We start from the raw sequence: 24,341 nt of genomic DNA, 5'->3' as shown, positions 1-24,341 counted from the left end.
GGTAGTGTCTCCAAATCTTCAAAGCATGTACTACCGCAGCTAATTCAAGATCATGAGTCGGGTAGTTAACTTCATGAACTCTAAGCTGTCGAGAGGCATAAGCAATGACTTTCCTCTTTTGCATCAAGACACAACCTATACCATGCTTAGAAGCATCACAGTATACATCAAAGTCCACTCCTTCTTCAAGTAAGGTCAACACCGGAGCGGTAGTCAACCTCTTTTTCAATTCCGGAAGGCATTTTCACACTCTCTTCGGACCACACAAACTTAGACTCTTTCTTCAACAACTGAGTCATCGGCCTAGCAATCTTTGAGAAATCCTTCACAAATCGCCGATAGTAACCCGCCAAGCCAAGAAAACTACGGATTTCAGAAACATTGGTTGGACTTTTCCAATCAACAACGGCTTCAATTTTGGCAGGATCTACCATAACACCCTCTTTTGAAATGACATGCCCAAGGAAGGTCACTTTAAGTAACCAGAATTCACATTTAGAGAATTTAGCATACCATTTTTCATGGCGCAAAATCTCCAAAATAGCACGAAGATGTTGGACATGTTCTTCTTCAGATTTAGAATAGATCAAGATGTCATCAATGAACACTACAACACACTTGTCGAGGTGTTCTCTGAAAGTACGGTTCATCTGATCCATGAATACAGCTGGAGAATTGGTCAAACCGAATGGCATCACCGTAAACTCGAAATGACCATATCTCGTACTGAAGGCAGTTTTAGGAATGTCAGCTTCTCGGACTGGAATTTGATGATAGCCCGAACGAAGATCAATTTTAGAAAAAGTAGAAGCACCACGGAGCTGATCGAAAAGATCATCAATTCTAGGAAGAGGATATTTATTCTTGATAGTAACTCGGTTAAGTTCACGATAATCTATGCATAATCGCATAGATCCATCCTTCTTTCTTACAAAGAGAACAGGAGCACCCCAAGGTGAAAAGCTGGGTTGAATAAAACCTTTGGCAATCAAATCATCCAGCTGAGTCTTCAGCTCTTTCATTTCAGACGGTGCCAGCCTATAAGGAGCTTTAGCAATAGGGCCGGTACCAGGAATAAGATCAATAGCAAATTCAACTTCCCTTTCAGGAGGAATTCCCGGTAGCTCATCAGGAAAAACATCGGGAAATTCACATACTACTGGAATGTTCTCTTTAGGAGGCAGAGAAGAAGAATCAGAAGTAGTCACCATACACAAGAAAGCTTGATGACCCTTTTTCATTGCATTGATAAACTTCATAGCAGAAATTAATTTAGTACCGGTTTGTCTTTTAACCATTTGATAAGACACACGGTGACCTGAAGGGTTTGTAAGAATTATTTTCTGGTCTCGACATTCAAATCGAGCATGATAAGTATGTAACCAATCCATGCCCAAAATGACATCAAATTCTTGAAGTGGAAATTGGAAAAGATTTGCTGGAAATATTGATCCTATAATAGAAATAGGGACTTCCGGATAGATTTTAGAACAGGAAAAGATATCACCAGAGGGTAAGGATATAGATGTGCTTTCTTCTTGTGATGATTCAAGTGATAATTTATTGGAAAGTTTTATTGAAATAAAAGATAAAGAGGCACCCGTATCAAATAGTACCAAACAAGGAGCATCAAAAATAGAAAATGTACCGGTAATGATATCAGGATGTGCCTCAGCTTCAGCTCGGCTCATAACAAAGATACGGCCCTTCGGCCTCACTGGCCTCACTGGGACGACAGGGGTAGTAGGAGCCGTCACCTTCCTCTTCGGGCAAACATTGGCCTTGTGACCCGGTTTGTTACAAGAAAAGCATATGATAGGATCAACAAAGCACTTATCAGGGTGTGCCGGTTTCTTGCAGTTATAGCACACTCGGTCTTTAGTACTTTTATTATCATTAACAGCAGAAGATTGACCACCCCGGTTAGCTTGCACATTTGAAACAAATCTCCTCTTGTTTGAGTCAGAGGGAGAAGAGATGAACCTAGGTGAAGGAGTAAAGGGCCTAGAAGAGGGATATAAAGGCCTCTTGCCAAGACTAGAACTAGTTGCACGAGCTTCATTTTCAATGTCTTTCAATGAATTCTCGGCCCATAAAGCATCATTATAAATTGAAACAAAGCTAGTGGAATCCCGACGGACCATGCTTTTGATCTTAGGGGAGAGCTTTTCGAGATAGAAGAAGGCTTTTTCATTGTCATCCTTCACTAATCTAGTGGCATAATGAGCCAACTCATTGAATTTATCGGTGAAGGTCCGAATCGGAAGGCTTCCCTTGCTTCAACTCCATGAATCCCTTCAACTTTTGCTGTTTCAGCTCTTGAGGATAGAAACGGGCCTCCACTAACTCCTTGAAACGTACCCAGTCAAATCCTGGTTCAGCTGAAACGGTAGGCCCAGTCATGGACCACCACCGGTCTGCTTCTCGTACTAGGAAATGAGAGGCTAGCTTCACTTTATGTTCCTCCTTGACCTCATACAACGTGAAGCTTTTCTCCAACTCCCGAAACCACCCCGTAAGAGCAATTGGATCAATCTCTCCACCATAAGTGGGAGTATTGATTCGGGTTAATTGGTTAGCCACCCAAGTATAGGTGCCTGGAGTACCCTCAACCGGCGGAGGAGGAGGAGGAGCTTGTTGATTCTGTTGATTTTGTTGATTTTGGAGAATTTGAGTAAGAACTAGTAAGATAGCATCATCAATGTCTCTTCTTGGCGGAGCCATCTTACAAAAGGGAAAAATTTAATTAGTACCTATCAATTAGCAATCACAAACAGACTACCACATAAAATCCTAATTCTACCCATCCTACCCTTCTCTCAAGTTTATTATTTAAAGGTCAAGTGATTTTTAAGTGGGGTGCACAAACGTGCGTCGGGAGCAATAGGCTCTGATACCAACTGTGACACCCTTAAAAATTAGCGTTATCTAATTTCTTTAAATGCGTAAATTCTACGGAAAAACTGGTAGGATATGTTTGTAAATGGTTCAACTATCCAAAAACTTGCAATTTCAAAAATTTTTCTAACTAAACCATTCACAACCAATCCAACTCAAGAAGTCCAACATTCCCAGAAGCGGGTGCCAAAACCCTGCAAAAGCTGATGAACTACTTTGCCATAGCTAAATAGAAAGTAGAATGATACAAACCCAAAATAGAAAAGGGAGACATATGTCCCTTCAAATAATATACAAACCAAAGGATAAAAGGGTTACTAATAGAATAGCCAAAACTAGGTCCAAGGTTCCTTGCTCACTAGCTCGTCTGTGACCCCCAACAAAGCATCAACAACCTGTCAATCGCATTTTATACAAACACGAAAGCCACAATTCAGTGGGGAGTAACTTCGAGTCCTCCCAGCCACGAATCGTCAAAATTAATGTAACATGTAATGTAACATGTAAACAATTTGATAAACCATATACTTATCATGTATTCTAACAAATGACCCCTAAACTGACCAAACTAAACTATCATGTGAATCAGATAACAAATAGTAATCCAAACTTTATCAATCAGAACCGCTTACATCTCACCTATTACGAGTTCATAAAATCATCATACAAGAAAGGGCAATATATCAAAGACAGGCATAAGTTCTTAGTACGGTCAATAGTCACTTTGTAACTCGAGTCTATACCACGAGGTAGGGAAGGTAATCGAACCGGTATCTTGGCTCAGCGGTTAATATTAATAAAACATGGCCAAGAGACAACACAACACTAGCCTAAAATCTGCGCAGACCTAGACATGCGGATACACACCACCGCACCCAAGACCCACAACTTTTTTTTAAAACAAAGTGAAGTGAGTACCCTAAGGACACCACCGAAGGGTTGGCTAGTACTTAAGCTGACCCCATACTATCAAAATAAGTACCTGAGGTCATGCCCCAACTTGGATATAAATCCACTAGTCAGGAACACAAAGGCTATCAAGCAGTGAACATATACTCGTCAGAGACTATAAAGACCTATCTATGATGGAGGCCGGAATACTCACCTAGGACCTAGTCCCAGCTAGTCCCAGCTTGAATACTTTAGCCCACACCACACAAGACTCACCACACAAGTCATTTAAGACACCCACTTAACCATAAGAGGGCAAAAAGTCCCACTTACCAACATGAATTCTAACATTCTATCATGTGAAAGGCTATATAATATTGTCTATTCAGCAGATAAACCAACAGTTCCTCAATAAGTATTCAATACTAATTTCCAATCCTAGCAATTATAACAATATTTAAGGCTTTAGGGGAAACTAGGGCCATTACTACAAAATAAGAAGCTATTAAATTCAATAAGCTATACATGTGAACTAAAGCTCGATAAATGGCCTAAAACAAGAAAAAGGCCGATTATCTAAATCATGCAACCGAATTTTTACCCGCAACCCCTGACCTGCGCGCAGTGCGGGTCAAATTGCGGTGACCAATCACTCAATTAATCGACATTGCATCATCAAAGGGACTAAGGCTCGATTTTTTCAGACAATCAACAAAACATTACAATTATCGCTATAAAATTCATTTTGAGCCTATTAATTACAATTTCATTTTGTAAACTATCCTAACATGTGATAACTATTAATATAAGCACAATTTTACCATTAACATATTTTTTTATTACTAGAATGATTCAATTCAATTTACTACCCATTTGTTACTTATACTAATCATAAGATTAATCAATCTAAAATGATGAACAAAGCTTGGAAAACCGCGAAACAAGCAACGGACCGACCCGGGCCAGCCGTGGGCCTGCCACGGCCTGCCGCCTTCTTGCCCGTCACCCTATTCCTCTTTTTTTCCGTTTTTCTTCATTTTAACTCGTTTTAACATCATCCAATCATTAATTAATCGTTCCATTACTAATATCCTAACTTAAACTAACCAAAAAGCCTAAATTAAGCATGCATGCAACCATATTTTAACATGTGAAAATTATTACTTAAACCAAAAATCACAAAACATCCAAAACAACAAAGATTGTGACGATAATCCGTCGAGTAACTCGAAATATGTTACCTTAAGCTAGAAAAAGAGCAATTAACACCTTGAAAACCCAAACCCTAACGACACTAGCCGCTATCCTCTACAATATACGAGTCCCCGAACTCGTCTTCCAATCCTTCACCTAAATAAACAATTAAAACACAATAATAAGCATATAAACCGAAATTACCGAAATTTTGTCTTAAAACAACTTAATGAAAACTGAAATTAGAACATACTAAGTCGTAGATCTCGGCGAGGGGATTCCGGAAAGGTAAATTTCGTGAAAAACCGATAAGAAACGAAGAAATTGTGACGATTTTTAGCTTGATTTTGATAAAATGGTGTTTTGGGTGTTTTTGTGAGATGTTGATGATGATGATAGGAACAAAATCAGAAAAAAAAAAAAGAAAAGGGGGAGGGGATGCCGCGTGAGGGAGGAAGGAAAGGAGGAAAAAGGAAGTGCGGGATTTTTAGTCGGGATTTTTTTAGTCGGGTTTGACTTGTTTCAATAATAATTAAATCCGTAAGTCAAATGCAAATTCCGTCAAGACCAAAGTCTTTAAACACGAGATTACAATAAAATTGAGTATTCATACGACCCATTTCCAAATTCGTTTACCCAACGTTCAAACGAATTGTCATTTTCCCCCCGATACGCCCTTATTTCAAAATAAAAAGTTTTACACGGTTTAAACTATTTTTAAACATTTCGAAACTATCAAAATAAATACTTTTCTTCAAAATATAATAAAATTATATTTCTTTGAATTATTTTCACTTTAAATACTTAAATATCAACTTTTATTTGATTAATAAATTATTTCCGAAATATATTAACGGTCCGAAATTACGGGGCGTTACAATAAACCCGTACTTACCCCCGATCTCATCCCTCGACTGAAGGACGAAATCATTCACAACGATGCAGAGTCCAAATTAAAGTCGATGGTTAAACTTCATGAACAAGTTCGGGCGGGGATCGAGACAATCAATGAAGTATACAAACTCAAGGCGAACAAGAATCGCCGACCAAGGTCTTTCAACGAAGGAGACCTAGTGTGGTTGCATTTAAGGAAGGACAGGTTTCTGAACAAGCGCAAAAATAAACTCGTGCCTCGTGCGGAAGGTCCTTATATGGTAATTTCAAAGGCATGCGATAACGCTTACAAGATGGAGCTACCCGGAGATTATGGTGTGCATGCTACATTCAACATCGGCGATCTATCTCCTTATTTTGATGACGATGGAATCAAGGAATTGAGGGCAATTCCTTTTCAAGGGGGAGGAGATGATACGAATATCGACCCCATAGAAGAAGTTGTGCTCAATTTAGATGACCAAGTAAACCCAACTCCAAATAATGCATTATTTACGCATAAAATATGGATGGGCTCAATTAAGGAAAGGGAAATATGTACAATCAATACCCGAGACTAATGGGAACCGACTTGAAACCGTGTGGGGGCAGCTGGTCGGCGGCATCAAGAAGGTCAAGGGGAATTTCAACTTAAAATTTTAGTATTTTCAACTAGTTTGAATAAGGTTTGAAAAATTAGTCTAGTTTGTGAGTTCCAAGCTTCAATCATCCTAGAACTCACAAAAATGCATTAAATGCAGTCTTGGAGGCCAAGGCATTTCGGCCTATATAAGGACCAAGCCTCCCTCATTTGTAATCATCCAAGTTTTAAGAAAAAAAAATCCTTTTAGAGAGAGAAACTTATTGTTTCAATCTTTTCTTAAGATCGACGAGTTCGAGTCTTGCCTTAAACAAATGACGCGTTCCAAAGTTTGAGTTAAATTACTTGACGCGTTTCGAGTCATTTCCCCATTGTTATCGTTATAGGTCTAACGATATCAAATATCCCATTGGTTCGATCTCTTCATAAGATATCAAAACATATATCCATTTTATTCTTGCACAAGAGAAAAACAAAAAAACAAACAAAAAGTCTTCCGCTTCCGCAAAAATGCATCAAGTGACACGACTTGGTCGGGTTGCACCTAGTGCATTCGGATCTCTCGCCTCACTTGAATTCACAATTAAGTCTTCCGCTCTGCTATACGCATCATTTTCATTACTCTACTTCCATTTTGTTGATTAGTTTAGATTACACATCACCTCAACCCAAATTGTGACACCCTAAGATATAGTTATTTACAATTGAGAAGCCTACATCAATACCCGTTCCTTGAATCTTTTTCATCCATTAGGAAAGCTCAAGAACTAAGTAAGGTAGGAGACCTTACTAGTGCCCTTGTAACCGAAACTACAAATGTAAGGAACCGTTTTTCTTTACTCTTGTATTTGTTTTGCATGCATAAGATCTTGAATTAATTTTATGACTAAATTAATTATTCACATATTCAATATGTAAATTAAAATGAGATTTATGAATCCCAACAAGTGGTATTAGAGCTACACGGTTTTTGCATGCAAAATCGGGTTTGTTTTTCCAAGTTAATTAGTTAACAAATAAAACTTGTTATTTAGGATTTATGAAGATAAATGCCACGAAAATTTTTGCATGATAAACATTCTGGTCCTAAATTGATTTTAGGGCATTTTGATGATTTATGGTATTTTTATTGCTCTTTAATATAATTATTAGTATTTTATTACATTTTATTGAGTAAAATGACATTAAAATGCTAAAAATAGGTAGACTATGATTCTGACCTTGAATTTTTTACATGACCTCACATGCATATTTTACAAGTTGTATGTAAATTTTCATATAAAATGGTTTTATATAGCATGATTTATGATTTTTACAAGTTAAAAGTCGATTAAATAGAGCTATTTATGTTAAAAATGGTTAGACTTTGTTCCTGCCCATGAAAATTTAGGATAATGTCACATGCAATATTTACACACTGTATGTAAATTGTTAGATCAAATGATTTAATTTTGCATGATTTATGATTTTTAGATATAAAATTGAATAAATAGTGACTATTTTAGCCAAAAATAGCTAAATTAAATTTTTTGGCTTGAAATTTTTTTCCCAATGTTGTATATGTGATATGAACATCAGATCTAAAGTTGCATGAAAAATTTCGTTCAATTTGGATAGCTATTAACTTTTATGGGATATAACTTGATAAATAGCAACTTTAATAGTCATAATTGGAAATTTGATTTTTGAGCTTACATTTTTTCATTTCCAGGTTCTAGGAACTTATTTAGAATATTCAAAATTTTAATTTTGATTTATTGCATATTTTTATAATTAATTTGGGATTACTTGGTTAAAATTATGTTTTATGCAATTTATTTGTGAAATAAGTTAAGGTAAACTAAAAGGCAATTTTTATTAAAATTTTGGGATGTTGGGAATTTTCCAGAATATACAAAATTATGATTTTGATTTTTTGAATTTTTATGACTTTTTGGGAATTATTTCCTTATTATTTTGAATAATGGTGATTAAAGAGGTGAAGACTAAATTTTGAGTCCTAAGAAGGTTAGGGTAATTAACTTGGACATAGATTTGATTTATGTAATATGCGTGCTTTTAAAAGTATAAAGGTCACACTAATCCATAAAACCGGAACGAATATACGATATTAGCTTAAATAGGGCGATTTGGCATTTCACATGGCATGTTTCATACATATATTAATGCTGCATTTTAGTATGATTGTCATATTTTATTATGTAATTTGTACATAGTATGGCCTTAGTTTTTAATTGGTATTTCCCGAAATGCATGGGGATATCGATTCGGTTGTAATTAATGTGATCTCGTATCACCTTTATTTTATATAGCTTTATTTTTATTTTATATTGTATAAAGTAGAAAAGCTATGTAATTTATTCATTCCGGAGTTCCTTGAAGACGGTGCAATTTAAGAAGGTAATCCGACAAAGACGGTGTTACCTTGAAGTGCGTGCCAAATGAAGTTCAAGGGACCCAAGGAGTTGGTTTTCGATTTTGAAAATAGTTTATTTGATTTACTTTTTTAGGAAGGCCATACTTGGAATTTATCTTTATGCTTTGCATTTGTTTTATATGTTTGCATGCATAGCCAAATCGCCATAACTACACATGCATATCATTTATCGAGTCATCGACCAGTGTCAATTATAATTATCGTAGTTCACCGCTTTAGTTCACTTAAAACGTGATAGATAATAAATTGACATGACCTCTCGCTAAATTAATAATTGAGATTTAGCCTTACCAAATAGTAGAACCCACGAAACCCAATTTCATAAGGGAGTTAATCCAGCTTCACCGTAATACAAACCTTGTTACGTTGGGTAAGTGAGTAGTAAAATGTTATTACATCGAAATTTGGATTGAGCTCAACGGAAGTATTCGTGACCGTAGTCGCATGTGTTCCGGGCTAAAGATAAATATTAGAGTAAATTTATCGACCGAGAGTTCTAGAAGTAGAATTGATTAAAGAGTTAATCCATCGAGTTATATTAATAAGGGATGAATCGGTTCACCGTGCCCAAGTTAATATGAATTTGGATCTCGGAATCGTTTATAATAGTTGGGTAGAGGTCACTATATAAATGCTTAAAACTTGTTTAAAATGTTAACAAGTATTATTAAAACAATAGATGTTTATTAATTCCTTCACTTTTATTTTGTAGTCAAATTTGTTTTCTCATTTGCAATGGCAACTCCAAATTCAAATGCATCCACTAGCTCGAACACTCTCATCAATGTTTCATGGCTCCGATCCTTCATGGATCGTTGTAAATTAGAAAAGAATGGGTCAAACTTTGCCGATTGGGACGCCTAACTTCGCTTGGCCGCGGAGGGTGACGATAAGATTCATTACCTCACCGAGGCCTCTCCCGCCGCACCGACCGCTAGGTCCACTCCCACCGCTAGGCAAGCCTATGAGACTTACCAAAAGGAGTCGGCTGCGATAAAAAATGTGTTGATCTTTTCTATGGAGGCCGAACTCCAAAGGAGTGCTATAAATATTAGAACTGCCTATGAGATCTATATGAAGCTTGTGACCATGTTTTCACAAGCTCCAAGGATCATTCAATATGAAGCGGCATCCGCATTCTTCGATCTCAACATTAAAGAGGGCCAAAAGGTTAGCCCTCACGTGCTCAAGTTGATGGAGCATGTTGAGACCTTAAAAATGCAAAAGGTAGACATTCCCGAAGAACTCATCATTGATCGAATTCTTCATTCCTTGAACAAGGTTAAAGCATATGTTCAATTCCGGGTGAATTTTAACATGCAAAACTTGAAAGTTTCCCTCGATGAATTGCATAAAATGCTTGTGAAAGCCGAGAGGGATATGGGGCTAAATTCTAGCACCACCAAGGATGTGCTCAACATTAATTAAAAGAGCAAGGGAACCTTCAAGAAAGGTGGCCACAAGGGTAAGAAGCAAACCCCCTTTAAGAACAAGGGAAAAGCTTTTGAATCTAGCTCCTCTAAGCCCAAGAAGGGTGCCCCGTCCGGGGACAAGTTCCACTATTGTAATGGCATTGGGCATTGGAAGAGGAATTGTCCTAAGTACCTAGTCGACATCAAAGCTGGAAAAGTTATTCCAGTAGGTAAATAACTATCCCTATCTTTTTATGTTTCGATCTCAACTTTCCTATTTTGATACAAGTTGTGATGATTCCCTTTTTATTGTAATTAGGGCATCCGAGCAAGGACAAGGGCAAAGAAAAGCAGGCCTAGAAGATCTTGTGGGAAGCTAGATGTAGCCGCCCATGGTGCTAGATCAATGGAAGCCTGGCTTTATTTTTTTTTTATTTTGTGTTGTATTTTGGAATTTTAGAACTTTTTTTTCAATTTCCTCGTTCGACTTGGGAATTAGTTATTTCCTTAAACAATGGTTGTATTTTGGATTTTGGTGACTTGGTTTGCAACCCAAGTCACTTACTTTATCGTATTGGTTGTTCTAAAATTTATCATCATTGCTTGCTTTTAGAAACATAAAATTATATCGACTTAAAATTGATTATATAGACAATTATAATGATCGCGTCATTATATGTTCATAAGCTATGAATTCGATTCTCCTTATGTCATAGTGACTAAAAGTCACAACTCACTTATGTAAGATCAATTATGAAGTTAAGATTGAGTTGTTGAACTCATATAAGGGAACATTACCAACCTCATTTGATTCGCCTATCAAACTTAAATCGTCTTGTCTAAGTTATCCTTTTAATATGTCTCGATTAAATCACTATTAAATAGATATGTGATATTTTTCTCCTCAACCTTCATTATTTGTGGCTCAAAAGCTATCTTTGGAGAAAAAGGGTATTTTTCTAAAGATAGAGTGGGAGTAATTTTAGCCATAAGCCTTGAGTAGGTAATTACAACGTGAGGACACCAAAAGAAGATGTTCTTGAGGATACCACATAAGGACACCAAAAGAAGATGTTCTTGAGGATACTACGTGAGGAGACCAAAAGAAGATGTTCTTAAAGATACTACGCCAGGAGAACCAAAAGAAGATGTTCTTAAGGAAACTATGTGAGGACATCAAAAGAAGGCGTTCTTTTAAAATTTAGATCATGATCTATGAAGTTATAAGAGATCTTAAAATTCGACATTTTACTTAAGAGCCTTATGAAACTAAAATGGTATCTATGCAAGTAAATGGATTTATTTGGGATTCTTGAGATCAATCCAAAGTAAATAGAAGTTTATAATTAAGAGTTGCATAGAGTGGCATGTCGATGTCTACAAAAACTAAGTTAATTGTTAACTAAGCCAAGGATTCAACTCATTGCTATACATCATAATGAAAATAAGTAAAGTATTAAGACCACTTTCTAAATGGGTATTTTGAAAGTGATATATGAATGACATATATGGTTTTGATTAATACTTAGAAAAGCAATGAACATTTCATCATGTAATATTTCCATGGAGAAACATGTGTACACATGGACTTGAGTGGGAGCAAGAGACTGTCATGTTTAGACATGGAGTTTAGTGGGAACAATCATCCTTCATGAATTGTATGACTTATTACTCATTAAAAATGACGTGCAAATAGGTTTTGAATTCTGGATGAAATTTGACATTATGCATATCTATTATAACATGGGATGTTGAATTGACACTTAGATGCGTATCTTATGATGATAATGATCCTTCTTAAATCAAACAGTTAAGTAGGTTGTTCATATTGATGAAATTTGAATTATCATAGAGCTATGATTATTCACATGAACCTAAGAACTATTGTCTACATGAATATGATTACTAATGTTTCCGCCATTAGTATAATCAGGTATTTCATTATGCACATGTCCTAGATGAATTAAATTCTCGGAGCATGATAAGTCGATAACAAGTCTGCCCATATGAGAGTCATTGGTAAGCCTTAAAGAACCGTCATGAATTCTCTAGGAGAACTAATGATTTGTTTTATAGTTTGGAAGAGAAACAAGTTGTGTGTTAAGAAGTTACACAAACTCAAGTTTCCAAACTCATTTGGATTTGTGAAAATCCTAGGCAGATTATTGACATAAGGAGTTAGAAACTAGAAAAGAGTATTCTATTGTCATAGATTGCAAGAGCCTACGAAATGAACTTAAGTACGTTGTGATTAAGTGGTATGCGTTAATACTATAAGTAGTATTATCCAACGAAACCCACATCACAAGTTATGAGATAACAGTAAAAGCTTCTTTTAAGCTAAAGAACCTATGTCTAGTATGAAGTCTAGACATGTACTTAGTAAAATTCATGATATAAGTGATAACATGAAGTTGAAGGAAATCGCAATTTAGAAAGTTTGAACACTAGGACACATGGTATGTTCACAAGCTAAACTTTTATTACGTTACACAAGTGCACGAGTGCACTCATGATTATATGACATGGAGTAGCAATATGGTATTGACTACTTGTGTGTGATAATCAAATTTATTGTTTGAGTTTTTATTAACTCATCTTGTACTTTGTTACATCCAAATGGGATTGTTGGGACAATATTGAACCCCATTAAAGTGAACTGGATTAACATAGTATTCGTCCCTAGTTACTTAGATGAGGTGACATCTCGAAACAACTAGAGTGTGATGCAATTGATGGCAAGTTCAAGTGCCATAGAGTCATGAGGGATGACTAGTCGATCACATAGGCAGACTGTGAGGGACACTCTGTCGGGCTAATGCCCACTAATATAGTTCTGGCAATTTTTATAGCCTGGTCGTGGCGAGAGCTACTATGGTATTCTTATGAGTCGATTCTTTGACTAATGACTATTCGCCCAAGATGGCACAGTTTCAGAATGACTTTGATTTATGTTCGGGGACCTTCGTAACTGGGGTCTTATGGACAAGTTTTGGGTCATGATGAGTTGTGGCTAATCGAAGGGAAGAGTTCAATAGGAATTGTCCATCCCCGTCAGGGTTATCTTATATCTGAAGCCCACTTGAGGAGCAATGAACTGGAAATGCGTGGCCACGCTCGGAAAGTATCTATGGTAGAGAATTCCGGTTAGACAGTTATTCTCCAGATCGAGGAAACCACTCAAGATATGATCAAATGCAAGTACGACCTGCAAGACACCTTGCATTGAGTGGGAGATTGTAATAGGATAAAAGAATTGGTGACGCACACTTGTTGTGGACAAGTGGGAGATTGTTGGAGTATGTGTCCTCGACAATAATGCGATCACATGTCTAAATCTCATATTAAGAATACACAAGGGATTGTAACATTTTATTGTCAACTGATCCACATTAATCGGTAATGATTGGCTGACTAGAGTTTGACATTACTGTCGTGTGACGGTTGTGATCAGTTGATCCCTTAAGGTCATACCTTTAGGGAAACATTCTTAATTGATTAATTAATTAATTGTATGACGATACAAGTTAATTAATTCCTTAAAATTGAACAAATGATTTTGTGAGTAATTATACGTATCTTATTGTAATTCAATTAAATAAGATTCGTTCTAAGTAACTAAATTGTTATATTACTTAAGGTTTATTTATTGTTTATGAAACAATTGAAATAAGAATGAATTATTTATTGTAAATACAAGTAGTTGTGATTTATTATATGACCCATTTTAAGTATTTGTAATTGTGAATTACTAGTTAATTTTGTATGTGATTTATTTCATTTATATAATTATTTTTAATGTGTTAAAAATGCATTATTTAAATGACATGTGTAGTAACATGTCCAATTTGTCACACAATACAAATTAACAAATTGACAAACTTAAAATGTACCCATGTTAATATGGGTGTGCCGTGTGATATGGGTTTGGAAGGATTATTGTGCTTTAATCATTTAATAAGTGGGGAACATGATCATTGCCTACTAATTATAGCATTGCATACCTATTGCTCTTGTGAAGAGCAACTAGAAAAGATATTGGGCACTCTTCCCATGTGCACTATCCGGCCACCCTAGAGAAGCGAAGGGTTTTCTCTTCTTATTAATCACAATTCATTCTAATAAGTTAACCACTTGAAGATTAACTTATCTCTCTATTTTTATTGTTGAACAAAATTAAAATCTCACATAAAATCTCTAATATTACATATACATTACTAGAAGCAGTAATATCTTAATATTAGTAGTTTAAGGGAACAAATATTAATTTCTAGTCACTAAATTAATATTTGTATTAAGAAGGATTTCCTTGGTACAAATCCTTGAGGAGAGATTCTACTCTTGAATATTGTTCATCCATTATGAAAGCTCAAGAACTAAGTAAGGTAGGAGACCTTACTAGTACCTTTATAACCGAAACTACCAATGTAAGGAACCGTTTTTCTTTACTCTTGTATTTGTTTTGCATGCATAAGATCTTGAATTAATTTTATGACTAAATTAATTATTCACATATTCAATATGTAAATTAAAATGAGATTTATGAATCCCAACACGAACTACTCAACATTTTAAATGAAATGCATAACAATAAAGGTATCGTCCTCCTATTAATCTCGGAAAATATCTAGACTTATTTGAAGAAATGATGGTCAAAATATTATAATAGTGTATAACGTCATCTATTATAGTTTCTAATGCTTAGAGAACAAAAACAATGCAATATTACACTATCAAGACAGTCACAATTTTACAAGAAATCAGTGTAATCTAACGCCAACAATTTCCCTATCAATGTAACACATTAAACTGTTACTGTAACATCATTACTGTTACCGTAACACATTAAACTGTTATAGTAACACCATTACCGTAACAAACTCCATTACTTTGAACCACCTGGTAGCGTCGATGTAAAGTTTAGAATGGTCCGCAAAAACCTGTCGAATTCATCAATAATATAGCCCCTCCTTTAATATAAATCTAATATAGCCGTCAATCCTTGGTAAATTGATTTGCTTTGAGCTTGATGATGAACTAACTCATTCCTTACCGCCCCCGGGTTTGTGAGATAAAAAAGTGGATGATGTGGTTGAACATCCCCTCCTATTATAATTGGTTTACACCGAACATTATTAACTCTTTTGACTCTGTAAAAAGCGAAAATTAATGGATATAATGCATATAAACCAACAATATTGAGAAAAAGCATGAATAACAGTGACAACGATTAATATAGAACTAAGCTGTAACAATGTTATTGTAACAGTGTTACGGTAATACTGTTACAGTTGTGAACATATTAATGCAACAATGCGACAATAAAATATCAGCTCCGTATGATTTTAATGGAATAAAAGTAAAATCGCGAAACAGAAAAAAAAAACTAAAATGCAAAGGAGTAGTGAAATTATTTGTACACATGTTCTCACCATACAATGAATGGACATAAAATTCGAGAAACAAAACGTATCGTCAAAATTATAAGTTTAACATCAATTACGGAAATTCAGAATTCAATAACAAAATCGAATTGCTGTAATTGAATTAAGAATTTTAAAAGTAACTAAAATGTCTAGATCTAGAAATAACCTAGAAATCAGTTGATATTATAACACGAAATAATTCATAAAATTGTACATCATCACATGAATTAATCGTAATCTAACAAAGCAAAAAAAAAACGAAAAACTATAAGTTTAACCATGTCATAATCCTAACTTTAATCATGAACTAAAGAATCTGAAACGTGAAATTCGAAATTCAAAATATGCAAAAGTAACTAAAGGCTTGGAATAACGTAGAAATTCAATCAAAAACATACAAATTCTAGGTTCAAAATCAATTATAGAAATTCAAAATTCAATAACAAAATCGAATTCTTGTAATTGAATAAGAATTTGAAAGTAACAAAAAGGCGCAGAATAATTTGGAAATCGATTGAGAATATGCGAACGTAATTTGCGATCTCAATTAAAGAATCTGAAAGGCGAGTTTGATTGATTTTGCAATTGATTGATTCCTGAATTGCAAATTAACACCAGGTTGAATAATTTGGGGGGATTTATGTTACAGGAGAATGAAAATTTGAAAGAGAGTAAAATTTAAGAAGACTTTAGGGATTATAATTAGGTTTGAATAATTTGGAGGAAATTTGTTACTGGAGAAAAAGAAAGAGAGGAGAGAGTCGTTCATTGAGAGAAAGAGAGAGAGAGATAGAGAGAGAGAGAGAGAGAGAGAGAGAGAGAGAGAGAGAAAAAAAAAGAGAGAGAGAGAGAGAGAGAGAGAGAGAGAGAGAGAGAGAGAGAGAGAGAGAGAGAGAGAGAGAGAGAAAGGAAAAGAGAGAAAGTGATAATGAATTGTGAGATGTTAGATTGAGTTATTAGGTTTTTATAAACGATCTACAAATCAATCTCAACCCTTGATTGTTCATAAAATCTAATGGTCCTTATTTGCGGGACGGACTCACCTAAGCTACGTAGACTCACCGGATGCAGTTTATATATATATATATATATATATATATATATATATATATATATATAGATAGATAGATTTGGGATCCGGTGAGAACCACCTACATAGTGAGAACCTTGAGAACTCCGCCTTAATGATTTTTTTTTTTTAAAATAACGACATATTTGGATTCACCATAGAATTTTATGTCTAGATAACATATTTATTGGTCCAAAAAGTATAAATTATTGACCGGAATCGAGTTGAGAAATATTTTATTAACTTTGATGCACCTAGTACTCATTTTTCATGTATCTAACAATTTTCACGCACCTAGAACTCGTTTTCGTGCACATAGAGCATGATATTTTTATGCACCTAGTAATCATTTCCATGCATGTAACAATTTTCATGCACCTAGTATTGGTTTTCATGCATCTATAGGCATTTTAGTATACCTAATTGTATTTTTGTACATTAAGTTTATATTTTGTTAATAAAATCAAAAAAATTTATTTAGCTATACTAAAAATGTGTTAGAATAAACTAAACTAAGGGTAAATTATCCATCAAAACTTTCGGAACAAGATTTGATGATGATTTAGTAAGGGTTCTCACGGTTCTCATTATGTTAGTGGTTCTCACCGGATCCTAACCCTATATATATATATATATATATATATATATATATATATATATATATATATATATATATATATATATATATATATATATATATATATATATATATATATATATATATATATATATATATATAGAATTAGGATCACATGAGTCCTACCTAATTATTTGAGTCCATGAGTCCATCGACAATATCACACATGAGTCATAACAATATTGCTTTATATCAAGCTACTAGTAAGGGTATTTTCGTAATTTCCTAAAGTTGTTATATAAACCCTATTATCAGCTCAAACTCACCATTTGAATTCATTACTTTCTCTCTCTTCCGCAATCACACTCTTCATTCTCACGCCGTCAATTTTTCGCGCGTTGTTGTCTTCTTCGCTCTCGTTGTCATCTTCACCTGTGTTCATCATCATCCGTGATCGATTTCCAGCGATTTTCTTCATCATTCGTCTCAGTTGCTCATTCTCCTTCACTTTTTCTTCATCATTCGTCTTCATCTCTTTTTTCCTCAATTTTAACATATTCAATGTCAGGTATTTCATCGTTTTTTGCTTCTTTAATTTTATGTTTAAATTTTTTCATTCTGGATGTTTTATTGTTATTGTATCTTCGACTGAATTCGTTGTGTAATTACTGGTTTTTTGTTATAATTAATGTTATAATTCATCATCATGAGTCACGGATTCATCAATTCGTGCTATTTTATGAATTAAAATCATGTACTGATTATATACTTTCTTCAACATGTAGTTTTTGCTATTTTGTTGTGTTAAAATTTAATCTCTGTTTTCTTCATCTTCTAATTAACGTATAAAAATGATGTTCTCATTGTCTGGTTTGTTTATCATCAAGTTTATTTTGCATTCACTACTTGTGTTTACTTCAAGTTTTAATCGTTATTTAACAGTTTCCTTTGTATCACTTTTTATTTAGCAGAGTATCATAATTAATTCTGAATAGTATCACATTTTATAGTTTCTGTTTGCCTGATTAGTGCTCATTAGAATCAGTTTTCATTTCACAATATCAGATTGAGTCCTTTACAGTATCATAGGTCGCATACATGACTCGCAACTACTTTTTGTGCATTAGTATCACATGTTATGCTTTAGAATATCACATTGAGTTCTTTACAGATATCATAGGTGCAGATATGACTGGTAATTACTCTCTGTGCATTAGTATCACATGTTATGCTTCAGAATATCACATTGAGTCCTTTACAGTATCATAGACTACAGTACATGACTTGTAATCAGTTTCTGTGCATTTGTATCACATGTTATGCTCCAGAATATCACATGTATTCCTTCAAAGTATCATAGGCTGCAATACGATTGCGTGTTTATTTTATATTCATCAGTATCACATTTTATGTTACACAATACCACATGCATTCCTTCACAATATCATAGTTTTTTTATAATCTAGTTATATTTGTTATATTTGTATCACTGTTATGCTCCAGAATATCACATGTATTCTTTCACAGTATCATAGGCTTCAATACGGTTGCGTATTTATTTTATATTCATCAGTATCACATTTTATGTTACACAATATCACATGCATTCCTTCACAATATCATAGTTTGTTATAATCTAGTTATATTTGTTATAATTTGTTTATTCAGCTTCTCTTGCTGTAGAAAATACTTTTATTGTCCATGTGGTACCTGTTCCTACTCCACAATGCATAGATGTTGATGAGGTGCATGCTGAGAATCGTCTTTCTTTGATGGTGACCCCTGGAGGTTCTGAAGAGTGGGTCAGAAATATTGTAACTGAATTTACACCTACAATAGGACAAACTTTTGCTACGTTGGACGAGGGTATACAGTTTTATGAGACTTATGCAATAGCATGTGGTTTTGAACCAAGAAAATCTTCAACGAAAAGGTTTCGTAGTAGTGGAGATATTAGGACAAAATTGATTGTGTGTCACCGGGAAGGATTTAGGGATTCTAAGCCGACAATATTACCCATTACTGGTGAGGAGGAGGAACCAATGGTCAAGGCATGTAATCCGAAGAAGACTAAGGTTACTAGGATTGGTTGTAAAGCTAGGATTTTCTTTAAATTTGTTATTAAAGAAATTGACCAAGTTCAAGTGCCACTCTTTGTTGTTGATCAGTTTCATGCTGCCCATAACCACCGTCTTTCTCCACTCAAGTATAGAGAATTTCAGAAAAAATGTAGAAACCTTGCTTTGCAACATAAACAAACCATCGTTGATAATTGCAAGGTTAATATTGGTCCAACCTCTACTTTCAGGTCCGTCAAGGAATATGTTGATGGCTATGAAAATATTGGAGCTTCTTTGACTGACTTTAAGAATTTTGGAAGGGAAATCAAGTGTTTTATAGGTCTTAAGGATGCTCAAATGTTTGTAGACCAGTTGGAAACCCTTCATGAAACCCATGAAGGTTTTTATTATCCCTATGATATTGATCAGAATAAGTGTTTGTTTCGTGTATTTTGGGCTGATGCAGCAGCACGTCGTAATTACGCTCTATACGGTGAGGCGGTGACTTTTGACCCAACCTATTCAACTAATAAGTACGACATGATCTTTGCTCCTTTTACTGGTGTTGATCATCACATGAAGTCCGTCACTTTTGACGCTTCGCTTATGTCTAGGGAGAATGACAAGAATTTTAAATGGATTTTCACAAAATTCTTAGATTGTATGGGTGGGAAGGAACCGCATTGCTTTTTTACCGATCAATGTCCTGCTATGAAAATTGCAGTCCCTGCTACTTTTACGACTGCTGCCCACCGCTATTGCATGTGGCATACTATGAAGAAATTACCTGAAAAGGTAGGCACGAAAGTGACAAAGAGATCGACTTCGTCACTGTCCGAATTCTCGTTGTTTGGGATTCAGACTTAGAGCTTGCTGACTTCGAAGAGAGGTGGTGTTCGTTGATCAGTGAGTTTCAATTGGAAGATAATGCATGGTTGCAATATCTGTTTTCCAAGCGGCAACGTTGGATTCCGGCGTATTATCGTGATATTCCTCTTGGTTGTCTATTAAGAACAACGCAACGCTACGCCGAGAGCGAAAAATGACTTCTTTAAGCGGTTTGAGAATCCTCATGGCACACTTGTTGAGTTTTGGATGCGCTTTCAAAGTGCTATGGATCAGCAACGGTACACCCAAAAATCTCTTGACAGATATAGTGATCACTCCCTACCTCAAACCAAAACCCTTCTTAGCCCTGAGGTTCATGCATCGACTGTTTATACGCACGCTCTCTTTTATGAATTCCAACAGCAGTGCGTTGATTCTCTAAACTCATGTAGTGCGGGTGATTCTTCAAGGGAGGGCAGTACAAGGTTCCTAGAAGTTGAAGATTCTATCTTCAATAAGACTTACACTGTCGCATTTAATCCTTCAACGTTTGATGCAACATGTTCCTGCAAGTTGTTTGAGAGGAAGGGATACATATGTAAACACATCATCTGGATTTTATCAGGTAAAGGGATCAAAAAGATACCTGATAAGTATCTTCTCAGTAGGTGGACAAAGAACACTAAAAAAATGCCCTTGTATGATGCTCACAGTCAATTGTTGGATGATTTTACTTCGTCGGATGTCACAAGCTTGATTTGATTTGCCTGGTCTGAATTCTACTCAACATTAACACTGCTCAAATCTTTGCCTGAAAATCACATAAATGAACTGACTTCATTACTGAAGACATTTAGACAAAATTTCAAGTCTGGTGCTGAAAAATTGACTAAACACCAAGAGTTGGAGATGCTCCTTGGGGTTAAGTCTTCATCTGAGGTCCGTATACTACCTCCTGTTCAATCAAAAAACAAGGGTATTGGCAAGAGGTTGATGTCCAAGAAAGATCAGTCTGTTGCAAAGGCACAAAAGCCGAAAAGATTTTGCAATAATTGTAAACAAATGGCACATTATGATAAACGGAATTGCCCTAATCCAGCTGTTGATACATCACAACACTCGTTTGATCATGAATCCGATGTAAGTAATTTGTCTTACAACTTTTATTATTTCAGTTTTACGTTTGTTATACCACGATTCTTTGAAGTGTGTCCCTGATAAACAATATCACAGTCCACGCTAAAAAATATCACATACCATGGTAAATAATATCAGTACCTTGTTAACAACTATCAGAATATACACTTGATTGTAGACAATATCATCCCAATATTAAAAGGTGTCTACTTTGAAACAATATCACAATCATTTAATAACAATATCATACAACCCTTGAAACAATATCACAGTTTTCCAGAAGTTGATCAAAAAGAAGTTATACTTTGTCAAACTTATTACTAACGTTATGTCACTGTTTTTGTCTGTTTGTTTTGCAGATTTCTTCACTTGTTGATAGTGATTAAGGACTTCTGCATGCTGAGGAAGTTTATTTTACATCATCAACTTTTCACAATCGACTTTTCATTGTTTATACTATTCAATTTTTTCTTGTATGTCATTCCAAATGGCATAAATTTTGTATTCTTTCCATTTTGGGTATCAATGTTATAAAAACCGCATAATTACTAATGTCGTTTTGTTGCCATTATTAAATACTATCCCACCTCGTTTGAAGGTTTATCACACTTGATACAAAAACAATATCATCATAATAGTTAAACAATATCACAACATTACACTTGCTTGTATACGTATTTTATTATATTGTATTATATTGTGAAATACTTCTAAGGAATATCACATTTCAAGTGAAACAATATCACCAGTATTCATAAATATTACCACTACAATTGGATGTTTTTGGAAACAATATTACAAAAATATGATTGAAATATCACAGTACATACTAGACAATATCAACCAGTGAGCGCAATAATATCACAATTTTGTCTGTTGAATAATATCACAACTTATCCAACTAAAAAGGAATTTCCAATCCCTACCCCCTGATTTATTTTAGAGAATAAATACAACAATATCAACATGTTTACGGAACAATATCACAGTTTACTAAGAGTTGATCAAAAAAAAGTTATATTCCTACCAGTGTCCCTAAAACAATATCACACAACTCCTGAACCAATATCACATGTCTGTCCTTAATAATATCAACCATTGTACTTAATAATATCACAATGTGTACAAAAAAAGTTATCCAACTTAAAAGGGATTTTTAAATCCCTATCCGTTGATTTATTTTAGAGAATAAATACAACAATATCATCATGTTTACGGAACAATATCACACTGGGTACCAAAACAATATCAAAGAGAAAAAGATTTTAAGAACCTTGTCTGCTGTTATTATTACTGAGAACTAATATCACAACAACATAAGCAAAGTATCACCCAACTCCTGAAACAATATCACAGTTTACTAAGAGTTGATCAAAAAAAAAGTTCTATTTCCTACCATTGTACCTACAACAATATCACACAACTACTGGAACAATATCACATGTATGTCCTACCAGCATTACATTCCTAGCCCTACTTTTGTCCTCTTCCTCTACCTCTTCCTCTTCCTCTATTATTAGGATTTGCAGTTGTCGTCAGTCGTTTGTACTGGATTGTGGGTCTTTTTGCATCATCTTCACCATCTCGTTTGGATTCAGGTAGCCTGTAAAAACAAAAATGGCATGTTATGGTTCTATGTGAAATTTTTACCTTTGTGTCTGTTGCAAATAAAAGCAGAAACGTAATGCTATGATTCTATATCAGAAATATAAAAGTCGGGTTTTTGGTTTTTACCTTCTGATTGGAGATTTGCGAAGAATGGGTATTTCTGTGTTAATTGTTGGCATTCTAGTAGCATCCTCCTTGGCTTTTGTTTGAACATTGGGCTTCTCTTTTGGCGGACCTTCTGCCTTTGTTATTTCCTGTTCCACAGTATTGTCCTTCTCAACAACCTTATCCTTGGCTTTTATCTTATTGCCCTTGCCTTTTGCATCTTCGTTATTCTTCCTCATTTCCTTCAATCTATTTAAAAGCTCTCCCTTTCCCGCTGTAAATTCTTTAACTTTCCAAATCAGCGTTGTCCTCATGTTATTTATGTCAGCTAAAAGTAATGCCGCTGCTATTTCTAATCAGTAGTAGCGCCTATGCACTTTCGACTGCAAATCAGCTTCAAACAACTGCCCCTCATAGCGAATCATGTGCATCATTAAGAAGTTTCCCGACTCAGTATTGTTTGCTTCTTTCTTTTGCCAATTGAAACTCGTGTTGACAACATCAAAATCTATTACGTTATGCGCTCTGTCAACATTTTTCCCTGCTAGGAAATCACTCATGTGATAGGCCTACAATAATTAGTTATACTATTAGTCATTATTTTGTCAAACAATCATATTCATTTACTGTATACACTCAAACTATCCTATCCACAATATCAGACAATCGTATGACATGTCACTAGCAAGAATATCAATAAACCATACCACCGAATCTGCAACCTTGTATATTTCAGTCTGCTCCCAGTTGTCGTACTCTGTATTGTCTAACACTTCAATCGTCTCGGTTTTGAAATTTACACAAACACAGAAGTAGTGTTCTTGCAACACCATCGGAATAAAAACCAAATCTGCTTCTATGTTACATGGAACTGTGTTTCTTCTTACGAATTTGTCCCATTCTTCGAATATCTTTTCCCTCTTTGCTTCTTTGCCTTCAGTAACATCTACTATTGATTCCTGTAGTGTATATATATGTATATATATAAGTTAACAAATCCTTTACATTTAAGAGTTACTACAATTTAATCAAAACGTGAATATGTATAAACAATATCACTTTTACGTTTGCTATATCACAGTTCCTGAAGTGTGACCCTGATAAACAATATCACAGTGCATACTAAAAAAATATCACAGTCCATGGTAAATAATATCAGTACGGATGTGAACCAATATCAGAACGTTATACTTGATTGTAGACAATATCATTCCAATACTAAAAA

General features: G+C 34.9%; 1 protein-coding gene and 1 long non-coding RNA gene across 2 annotated transcripts; one reads left to right on the top strand and one right to left on the bottom strand.

The window, feature by feature from the left end:
• Positions 1-3,102: 3,102 nt before the first annotated feature.
• LOC141609018 (uncharacterized) lies at positions 3,103-5,309 on the bottom strand. The gene is made up of 3 exons (XR_012527139.1): positions 5,237-5,309; positions 5,031-5,139; positions 3,103-3,293 (listed from the first exon to the last, which is right to left on the bottom strand). It is a non-coding gene; the product is annotated as an uncharacterized LOC141609018 (long non-coding RNA).
• Positions 5,310-18,476: 13,167 nt separating this feature from the next.
• LOC141607721 (protein FAR1-RELATED SEQUENCE 5-like) lies at positions 18,477-21,789 on the top strand. Its single transcript, XM_074427074.1, has 5 exons — positions 18,477-18,573; positions 19,047-20,233; positions 20,693-21,010; positions 21,116-21,406; positions 21,763-21,789. The coding sequence occupies exons 1-5, from the start codon at positions 18,477-18,479 to the stop codon at positions 21,787-21,789; spliced, it is 1,920 nt and encodes a 639-aa protein (XP_074283175.1).
• Positions 21,790-24,341: the final 2,552 nt, after the last annotated feature.

This window comes from Silene latifolia, chromosome 10 (assembly GCF_048544455.1).
Source record: "Silene latifolia isolate original U9 population chromosome 10, ASM4854445v1, whole genome shotgun sequence".
Lineage (NCBI taxonomy): Eukaryota > Viridiplantae > Streptophyta > Magnoliopsida > Caryophyllales > Caryophyllaceae > Silene > Silene latifolia.
This window is presented reverse-complemented; position numbering and strand designations above follow the sequence as displayed.